The following is an 11514-nucleotide window of genomic DNA, read 5'->3' as shown; positions in this document are numbered from 1 at the left end:
CGAGAGAGAGGAGAAAGTTCTGTTGTCAGCAGAGAGAGGGCGGCAGGTGATGGAAGGATAATGACAGAGGGAGGAGCCTGCTTGACCCTTGCTGACCTGTGGCTGGATCCGGCTGCTGGGAAGAGTTGAAGGAAGTGGGCGCAGCAGCAGTCCAAATGTGATGGGATATCCTGCCGGCTGCCTGCTAACCCCTCTTCCTCCGACGGTAATGTCTGTTCCTATCGTTTCACAGTCACCTCTGCAAGACGAGGCTGTGCTTAAGAGCAGCACAAACACACAGGAGACACACTCATAGACACCTCATGCAATGACGCACACGTGTTCACATGCACGCGCTCACAGATGGATGCATGCGTTGATGTACGCAGGCCTTCGCACATGCTGACAGCCAAAAACACACACACACACACACACACACACACACACACACACACATATAAACACTCCTCCAGTTGACTCAACAACATTCACAGCCAAGGACACATTGACTCAGGTCACTGCATTACGCCGAAACGCGGGACAGTGTTGAAATGATGGTACAGAAGAGGAAGAGCTGGTGGATTACAAACACAGAAAGTCTGCCAGAGATGGCACTAACAAAAACAGTATTATCATGCTGTTCAGTGCAGCTGGTTTGGTTTACTGAATACAAACAAAGCCCATTATCCCTCTCAGAGTTTTACATATACTCTAAAATGAAAGCTTATCATTTTATGAGTGTTTAAAGGATACACATGATTACACTGAGATGAGCGTATTTATCATTTCGTGATCACTGAAGCCAAATGCTAAATGGCTAGTCTCTTCAAAAGAACTGTTGTTTTATTTGCCATTATGCTTCATTATGGTTGGGTTACTCGTGTCCCTGTCTATAAGAAAAAGTTCAGTGACTTATGGGTATTTTCTGCTGTGGAAAAGCTGCCACAGCCCCCCCCCTCAAAACCCCCACCCACAAAACATCAAAGCACGGCCACACTGAAACTTCAAGCCCATTTTGGCATTGCCCTCCTACCTTCAGATCCAGTAATTACAGCTCATACAAGACATCAACATTATTACTCGTCAGACCACAGTGTAATAATACCACAAAACACTTCAAAGAGACAACTCACATTTCAAGGGAAAAATAAAAACTCATGGATTATGCATTAGGAAGGACTGATTCAACCTTCCAAAGCAACTGGGGCTCAGTTCATGTTTTCTGGAGCGAGACCTAAACTTGGTAATCAAGATCTATGTTGGTGTAATTTCAAAATAAATTTTACATGATTGTTAAAACTGAGCAGGCCAGTTGTTCGGGGCATTTTTCTTTTCTTTTTTTTTTTACCAGACTGTATTTTGCAATTACAATGCAGTGACTATTTCACATGTAACAATAGGATTATGCAGCAGCCAAGTGTGAGCCATGAGGTTAAATTGCAGCGGCTTGACAGACAAGACAGCCTTGCCAGACAAGACAGCCTCACCACCCTCAATTTTTTATATGTTTCAATACTGCCCTCTTGTGTCTGATGTTCAACATGTGAAAAATCATATAAAGATTTAGTTAGTTGTCCATTTTTCTCCTTTACATTATTTTCTTCTCGCAGAAAAAGCTCATGATGAAGACAGCTATTTACTGATTTGATTTCTCTGTTTAGGAGAGATAAAAGGAGATAAACTTTATTGATCATATGCAGAAAAAATGTGCCACAGTAGCAAAAGTGAAAGAGTGAAATCAAAGTATAGACTTATAACTAGAATACTATATTCATTATAAGCATCTACAATACACAAAAAGAATCATGGAACACAAAACTTAAAGTGATTAAATACTATACACACAGATTGAGACAAAAAAACAAGAAGGTGGCACTTGAGGGAATGAGGATGGGTGGTGGATGTAGTGATTACTGTTGGTGGACAGCAGATATCATAGATATGTAACGTTAAATGTAAAATATATTGGAGGTAATGCATCAACCTAAACTTCAGCAACAACCAGATTGTGGATTTTACTGTCCACTGTCTATTTTTATTATTATTTTAAAACAGTGCTGACATTTCATGCCTATTTTCTCCAGATTAACAGTCTTGTAGGTTTTGAGGGATGCTGCCAAATATATCTTGGACCAGGCACAGAGATGATCAGATATTTTTAGGACCTCTTCTAACTTCCAGCTCTCTGCCCCTACCACTGAAATACACAGCTTCGGCTGAGAGTACATGATGCTCACTGAGACAGAAAAAAATGAATACTTGATACTATTTGATACTTGATACTACTACACAGCAAAAAGAAAAACAACTGTCCAAGGCGCACAAAATAGGATTTTGCTTTTGCACACAATGCTGGTATAGAAAAAGTCACATACCAATGCATTTGTAACTATATAAATAGTAATTAATATTATTATTACAATTCAGTCTGTATCCTCCCTGTTATTTCATCTTTGCAGCCTTAGATTAAAAATCTATTTGGCCATCTTTATTTATCTAACCTTCATATACTTTAACATAAGATACTTTTAACAATCCTAAATAGGAGATTGTAGAACAGGGTGTTTTTAGTGCCTGCACTGAAAAGAAACTGCAGCTAGCAAATAACTACACACTCTTACACAAACTCAGAGAATTCAATATAACACTGAAGAGCAATATCCTTTATACACCATGGACTAGAGTTAGTCTATGAAAGAATTCTCTTTTATTTTCTCTGTGAATGCTGCTCAAAGTCAAACCCACTGGCAGAAAACTGAGATGGTAAAACTAGACAGGGTGACATTAATACACAAGGATGGATGGTGTGTGTAGGTGTGTGCACAAGCCTGTGTGCAAGAATATTATGTGAAATTTTTTTTCTACATGGAGTGCACATAAATGTAACCTTCAGTGATGCAGTGGTCATGCATGTGTGTGTCAAAACTGAAAGGTGATGTAATATTTAGCACAGTTATACTATGAAGCTACATCTTTAATAATGCTGTGACCTACTTCCTGACTGGAAAGTCAACAGTTTCATCATCACCACCATCTAACTGCCACGACAATAAATGTCGCCAACCTTCCCTAATGTTACTGACATGTCAGCCATTTTAATTATTCACAGAGAGTGTCTGTCCCATTTATCTCTGCATGCTTTAATTGGGTTTGAAGCCTCCAACCCCCCCATCCTCACTCACTTCCCCATTCAGTGATGTTTTGCCCATTATAATTGACCAGAATGTGCAGAAATATAGTCCATTAATTGAAATTAAGAAGTCAGCTGCTGGCTAAATATTATGTAGAGCAAAGATAAGATTACATATTATAATGTACATATTCTGTGTTCATTCACTGTCATGAATGAATGAGTCTCATCTTTTCTCATTCTCCATGTTATTTTTGACTATAATAGTAACAATATTAATTATTATTACATGTTCATAGATAAGATAAGGCAATAATAATACCACCAATAAATAAATAAAATTGCATTGCTTACATTATATTTACAGTGAGACTGCTGGCTCACTTCAACCATTTGGAGGTCAAAATAAATCAAGAGGGACACCTTGTGGTTATTTAGGCTTAATGCAAGGACTCAAAACACGTTCCACCAACCCCTCTGTCCTTTATCACAGAGACAATATTGCATGAGAGGTACATTAAAACTCTATTATGGAAAGTTATGGAAAGTAATTTCATACCACTTAAAAAATTAGACATAGAAAATTATAGATTCATTTTCCCGGTATACCAAATACCAATAATTTTTTGCCCTTAACAAAAAATGACCAAGATAGTGCTCCTTTAATGACAATGATGTTCGCATCTTGGACAGGGAAGACAGGTGGTTTGAAAGAGGAGTGAGGTAGGTTATCTATGTAAAAGTAGAGAAACCTTCATTCAACAGAGGAGGAGGCCTCAGACACCACTTACCCCCCAGCTACAATGCTGTCCTTTCATCACTCCCCAGGAGACTGAACAGCACTTCACACCTCATGTGACTCTAACGACCATCGGCCACACCAGACCTCAGGTGACCATCACTGACTCTGACGACAGTTGTCACAATGGGCAGGTCTACAAGCTTTCCTAGTATAAACACACAGACTCCCCACCAGTCTTCTCTTCTATCGATCTATAAACACTCCAGTTGCCCCAGACTTAAACCTTTTTTGAAGAAAGATGACGTGGACTATGGACGACTGAGTACCTTCACAGAATAAAAAGAAAAAAATATATATAATTTATATTCTACAATTAAGCAAACAGCACATTCAAATAGATGGCAACTATGCCAGTGATGTGTTTAGTTTCATTTGCAAATAGCATTGAAATACTAAATTGCTAGAACATTAACTGATGTCTCACCTGAGTGTGGTGGTGCAGAAGTGTACAGGGAGGTGTGGTTACAGGTGCACCTGAACACAGCTAAAATGTTTGACAGTTTAACCAGTTTGTGTCTCCACAGATCTCCACTGTTTGTTTCATCTTGACACCATGTGTTGGTAAAATAATAGTTAGAAACTAGAAAAAATTCTAAATTTTGAGTGTGCCCTGTCGCCCCCATACAATATTATTATTGACACTGCTCAGCAAATTCATACATTTGAATTGAGTCTTTTTTTTTGCCTTTATATTGCTTTAACTGTAGGCAGGTGTGTGCTTTATTTCTACGGCCACTTTCTATTTTTTATAGTTTTTGTATAGATGTTTAGCACGGGTTAACTTCTTAACACAGTTTTTGTATAGATGTTTAGCACGGGTTAACTTCTTAACACAGTTATAGATTTATTTTCTATGAAAATGTTTAATTCCCGTGCACATTTTTTACTTTTACTGTTTAACTCCTGGACATTTTTAATTCCTCTGTACATATTTAAATCCTATGCAAATGTTTAATTTCTCTGCAAATTCTATCTATCTATCTATCTATCTATCTATCTATCTATCTATCTATTCAAGTATATTCAAGTATATTTAAGTATAAACCCGGAGGACCTGCTTGGTGTTTTAATTTGGGTGAATGTGGAAATCTGTGTGCTTGATTGCCTGCAAAATCTATTGTTGATGTAACTGCCAAGAGCAACTTGAGGGTTGAAAATAGGGAAATTGGGTTTTAAAACAAATCACAGTTCTGCCAACATTGGCGTATTTAAATGAATCCTCATATGGAGTGGAATATTACGTCTAAATATCTATCTAGAGTACAAAAGTCTATCTATCTATCTATCTATCTATCTATCTATCTATCTATCTATCTATCTATCTATCTATCTATCTATCTATCTATCTATCTATCTATCTGATTCCAAAGCTGCCCTCTCGCCCCTGCTGTCAAAACTACAAGGACCACAATGCATTGCGGCGTAATAGTCACTATCATGACACATCTTCAACATAAGGAAAAGCTTCCTCCTTGGAAACGTTTTATTTGCTAACCTTGGGGAGACGTTGGCTCCTTGTTGTGGTTGGCAGCCTGAGAGGTAACTCGGAAACTGTTCGCACCGGGAAGCGGAGCGTGTCAGGCGCTGAATGTGTGTCACCAGTGATCCGCAGCTAGCTTTGTAGCTCAGGAGCTCGCTAAAACAGAGCATTGCGTGCTAGTGCGCGCTAACGCTAGCTAACTGGGAGACCGTAACATTTAACGTAGGAGAGCTGCGGTCAGCAAAGAGAGCAGCTCAAAGAGGGACCTGCTGTCCGTGTGTCTACAGGACATGCTTCAAAATAACCACACAAAGTAAGTCACTAAGTGCTTTCTCCCACATCGGCCGCGTCACCGTGTTTGTTGTCAAACTGCAGATGGCTAGCTAAACTTGACAGCTAAGTTAGCGTGTGATTCGAGGACTTGGAAACATTCAGCTAATGTATGAAAGGTTTGCCTAAAAACACGAAGACATCTATCAAATGACGCGTTTTTATTTATTTTATTTAAACGGGTGACACGGTGTCAGCCAGATGTTGTGGTGTCATTTGCTCTGTGCTGGCGTGTGAAACGTTATCACGTGAGTTGCCACCACTCAGGAAACATAACTCACATTTTCTCCAGTTATAAAACACTTTAACATTACTGCCGCACTTGGTGTTCACGTCTTTTGACCAGACTACGACCGTGACTATCACAAGGACTTTGTTTCGATAACTAATATTTTGTATTTAACGTCAGAATAACCAGTTATGTGCGTCAGCTTGCGCCTAAAAAGGTGACATACAACTACACCAGTAAGCCTTTTAAACCTGATATATGTTCATTTTTGTTCCATGCGTGTTAAGTTCCTCAATTCTTGCGTGTATGATTGCAAAGTTTATTGTGCTAAGAGACAATGAAGACAAACTGAGGCACAAAGTGGATTAACTGGACTTGGAGTGTTGTAGTAAGGTGTAAGCTTACACTGTGCTGACCCACTTGGCTCATAGACACCTGCTCTGCACCATTTCAATAATGGCCTTTTTTTTATGTCTATTGGCCTTGATTTACAGCCAACATCCAGATCTAAAACACTGGATTTCTTAAAAGTCAGTGTTGTTACTCATATATCAAATAACCTGATCTGTCTCTATTACTTTAGCACCTCCTGGAGTTGTTGTAATACGGCTGGACTGCATTGAAAATATGTTATTATAACATATCTAGTGTCTCTTACTGTGACTGTAATACAGTCGGCCTCTTTATGGACAACAGATGCAACTCAGCCGCTTGCTAACTTTGATGCCATTACTTGAATAAACGTAATAATGAAAGCTAAATAAATCATCAATCAGTGATGCAGTTTTAATTATTATGCACTGATGACAGTCATTTGCTTTTTTAAATGGCAGCGCACAGAAGTTGTCACCGGCCTCCTAAAAAGTCTTGACTCCCAGAATGTTACAGACTTGGACTTGCATGGCATCAACTATTCCAGCATCCCCTTGCTTGTCCTTTATTTTATATATATATATATATATGTATATGTATTAGGCTTCCTCAAAGCCCTCCTCCAGGTTTCCATCCACCCTAGTCATCGCAGTTCCTGAATATGCTAATTAGTTTGTCACTAAACAAGCTGACTGTGTTTATTTTTGCAGTGAAGGAACTCTCAGTGATAACCTCTAAAATGGCTGACACATTGCATGGCATGGATTTTAAGATAAGGCCACTGGGGTCGAATGAGCTTTGACACCACTGTGCCTTTTTCAGCTGCCTGCATGTCAGATAGGTTCAATTTTTATTTGCTGTGGGTCCTCTCACAAAACTACTTGTATGTTTTTGGGCATCAGTGTCCCATTTTGTGACAAATTTTTTATGCGTTTTTTAACTGGCTCAGAAAAGTGTAAAAGTAAATGTTATGACTTAAACGATTCACACATCATCTGTTTCCTACTTTATTCTAGTAGTTGTGAGTATTAAATCAATTTACAGTCAATATCTGTGAGTCAGTTTATGGACTAAAACATTCTCTGTTTACATGTCTGTGTTTTTATCTCTCTCTCTCTTATTATCTTCGTAACAGCAAGTCTCTGGAGAGACACTGAACTGAAATTACAGGCTACAGATGAAGATGAACACACATTTCCCATGGTTTCCTATGAATCTCACCTGGAGTGGGAGGGCATTGTGAGAGAGAAGGAAGGAGCACAAGGGGACTGTAAACAAGAGTCATGAATCTCCATCAGGTCCTCACTGGGGCTGTCAACCCTGGAGACAATTGTTTCTCTGTAGGCAGCGTCAACAATGTGCCATTCACGGTAAGATATTTCAAGCTCTGGAAATATTTCCCTACCAGCTATTTAGGAGCTCTGACCCTTAGGGGGTGGCCAAATAGATCTGTCAGAACACATTTCTGTTCTGAGTTGCTTATGAATATAAATATAGAAAGTAAAGTACAGTATGAAAACAGCAGATGCTTTGCTAATGCAATTGTTACCCCAACTAAGGGCAAAATCAAAGTGGTGATCATGTCTAATACCTGGCCATGAGGTAATAAGTATTGTTTATATTTTTACAAAGTATCCAGGAATGAGAACTTTACCGCAGTCAATATGCTGTACTCCTTAGCTACAGATATTATTATACAATTTGAATGGACTTACTTATTTAATTTGTCCCCTATGGGATGTAAGGCCACGATGAGCTCTCTCCATCTTTGGGATTGGGATGTAGAAATGACAGTTTAAACTTGCATTTGAATGTAGCCTATGTCCTTGTGCTATGTTAATTACTGTATAATTTAGGTCATACTTAATGGTGCAAAGGCACTCTTGTCTACTGCAGGAAGCCCTTGTTTAGGTTGTTTAGGTGTTAGGATGGTGCTGCATGTGTGAAATACAAAAGTGGTACTGCTGCTTCGACCCTCTGTGAACTCAAAGCTAACTCTATGAGATACTACCTCCATGCTATTCAGAGAATGGATCAATAGGAGAACTATTTATGTCTGTCTGTTCTCTTGCGAAGGAGACACAGTCACAGTGAATCACAACTCATGTGAAGACTTCCTTCTGGGAGACACAGAAATAGAGTGTAGAATTCTAATCTTATCTGCTTGTACTCCCGAGCTGTCATATAGTGGTATGTTTGATGCAGTGACACTGGCTGCAGGACAAGTGCAGTTTAAGTAACCCTTCATACAATTCTCTCTGGGTGGATCTGTGTGTCATATTCATCTCTCTGTCCTTGTCTCTTGATAGGCCTATGCGTCAGGTTGTGACGTGGTGATTTTGGGCAGTGACTTTGAGCGACTGCAGATCATCCCAGGGGCCAAACATGGCAACATCCAGGTCGGCTGTGTCGACTGCTCACTGCAGGGTGGACAGGTAAGACTAATTGAGTGATGCTCTGTCATCTTTCTCAAAGATGCACCATATTCATATCTGAACTGAAGAGTTCAAATTGCAAAAATAGAGGATCAGTCAAAAAAGGAAAAAGGGAGGGCATTCAGGTTTTTGCACAGCATCATGACATACATTTCTCCTTCCTTTACTTCCCTTTATTTTCACGACTGTGCAATTAGGATTGGTAGAACCTGTTTTTGATCAAGTGTGGTAGGAAATCAGAGTGTCAGAGAAATCATATTTATCTAATGAATCCTATTAAACACATTCAGGGCTGTTGTTTTTAGATTTTGTTATGGATTAACCAAAACTGTTGTGCAAGGCACATTAGTAGCAATCTATGTTGCCTTCTTATTAAGTGTTTGCGGCTTATGTTTCAGCAAAGAGATTTGTTGGCCACATCCATGGCTATTTTAATGAACTTGAGCTTCCTGTCATCAACTCCCAATGAGGGGAAAATACAGCAGGCACATTCATTGATGTAATGCCACTGATAATCCCTATAATGACCCCAAAATGGTTTTAAGCGCAGGCACAAACAAAAGATCTGTTGTGATGTGTTTGTATCTGGGTCAGAGTTGCAAAAATGTATCAGTGTTACGTGATCTTTGTGATTCTGTGTTTCTTAATGAACTCTCTCGCGAGTCCATGCATGACACAGAGACAGCAAGAGATTGCTTCCTTGTGTGTACATTTTGTTTGCTTGAGGAATAGTCTAAATGTAGAGCTGCATCATTCTTTGCCAATTTTCTGCCTGACTTTGTATTTATCAGCAAGAATGAAAAACTATACTGCACCAGACCTCAAGTTTGGAATTCACTGTTTCTGTGTCTACGGTTTAAACAGTCTAAAATTCCCAAGCGTTAAAAGCTGAAACTTGACTGAAAAACTTGGCCAAGATTCAACATAAAACTTTCTGACACTAGCTGACCTGCTGGTTTTGGTTGTTTGAGTAGTTTCTTCTACAGTTTGGACCTTTTCCCCCATAGACTGCTACCATAAAACCTAACTGCAAAGCTGCAAATATAATATATAATAAAAAGTGTTGCATCTCTGCAGCAGACTTCTAATGTTCATCCTCCATACTTCTCAGATTTGAGAGAGTACTAACACTGCTGCAGTTAAATAAAAATGTAGAATTCCAGGATTACTACATCTGCATACATTACTTCATAGGTAAGAGTTTTCATTTCCATGTGATCAGTGAAATCTTGGTTTATGTTTTAATTGGGAGTTGTTAGAACAGAGGGCAGGCCTGATTTAATTCAAGTGAAAAAAACACAACTATCCTCCCTATCTAACCAACCAATCCTTCACCTCCCCTCGTGATGTTTAATCCAATTCACTTGGGCCAGAAGTAACCTTGCATGCCTCCAGCATGGTCTAGCATGATTTAAGCATGCTCAGTTTTTACGCTTGCTAGTTTCACCTCACTGCCCATCTCCATGCTGTGATATTTGTAATGCTATTAGTTTACACAGCACTGCTGAGCACACATCCCTTGCACTCATACATTTTGTATGACTTTAGATGTATTTTATAAGTATGTGTTGTGTTGTGTTGTACTTGCTTATTTTTTATGATTTTAAAGCAAGAATGAAACATAAATACTTTGGTTGAACTTTGTTTTCAACAGCTTGTCTCAGGTTATATTGCATATCTCTGTAGGGTGCAATAGAAATGCATGCAGGAAGCCTTGACATTAAATCAACTTTTAAAAATCACACCCATTATTATCATTATTAAACCACAGGCTGATCGTGGTTACTTTTAAAGCAGTTCAACTGGAGCTTTAAGTTGTCTGTCGTAATATTCTTGCAGCATAATATGATCCCAAAATCCCAGTTGGGGTTTTAGGAATATCAAACTGAAAAATAGTCCATAGTTATGGCCATAAAAAGGGGAAGTTAATAACTTGTAATTTTCTTTCTTCTTGCAGAACAGATTTGATTTATTCCCTGGACTAGAGCTACAGTATATATTTATTCTTTTAAATCCTGGATATTTTAACTTTTTGTTCTGCACTGAAATCTGATAAAACATAACTATGTCCTAGGATATTTTATAAAGGGATGTATTTTCATCCCATGAGCTATTGTCTCTTTAGAAAGAGCTTATGAGGTCGTGCTTGTGCATGTGATGGCCTTGTACGTGTGTGCCTGTGTCATTTAATACATGCACGTGTGCATGTGTGACTCACTCCTTCATGGTATTCATTCTCTGACAGTCGGCATATTATTTACCCCAATAGAGAGGCTTGTATTATGGCTTGTATTATCCAAGACCTCATTAAGCTTGGTATTTGTGGTCACTGCCACAGAAATGTCACCCATTGAGTCTGTAACATTGGTTTGTTGTCCAAGGACTATACTCATTTACTGTTGAGACATGTCATGGTTTATTTAGAAAGCTGCAGATGTTTCTGTTTTCTCCCAATTAGGATGTTGAATAAGGTTCAACATTAGAACTAGTTGCTAATTAATGTATTTTAAATTGTAATTTACAAGTATAATTTAGTAGATTTTATTTAATTCTGTATCAGACATTGTTACTTACGTGTTACCTTTGTTCTTTTTCTGCCGACAGATTGCAGCTTCCTATGGAAGCATTGTGTGTGTCTTTGAGCCTGTTCAGCACCCAGATCAGAAAGACACATCGCTGACTGTGAGTAAACTACATTATAATCCAGTCTGGTCATGCATGTATTCAGATCATTCTGGAATATGACCTTTCTCTTTC

General features: G+C 38.7%; 1 protein-coding gene across 2 annotated transcripts in view; it reads left to right on the top strand.

Moving 5' to 3' along the window:
• The first annotated feature begins 5335 nt into the window (after window positions 1-5335).
• The window catches only part of dmxl1 (Dmx like 1), a 50761-nt gene continuing 44582 nt past the window's right edge, over window positions 5336-11514 (top strand). For both annotated transcript variants that reach the window (XM_019269763.2, XM_010733192.3), the window contains exons 1-4: window positions 5336-5704; window positions 7458-7692; window positions 8632-8757; window positions 11362-11439. In XM_019269763.2, coding sequence (XP_019125308.1) covers window positions 7606-7692; window positions 8632-8757; window positions 11362-11439 — 291 coding nt within the window. In that variant the 5' untranslated portion in view covers window positions 5336-5704; window positions 7458-7605. The remainder of the gene's footprint in view (window positions 5705-7457; window positions 7693-8631; window positions 8758-11361; window positions 11440-11514) is intronic.

Source organism: Larimichthys crocea, chromosome III (assembly GCF_000972845.2).
Source record: "Larimichthys crocea isolate SSNF chromosome III, L_crocea_2.0, whole genome shotgun sequence".
In the NCBI taxonomy this organism is placed as follows: domain Eukaryota; kingdom Metazoa; phylum Chordata; class Actinopteri; family Sciaenidae; genus Larimichthys; species Larimichthys crocea.
The sequence above is the reverse complement of the archived record's forward strand: the minus strand, read 5'-3'. Positions and strand labels throughout refer to the sequence as shown.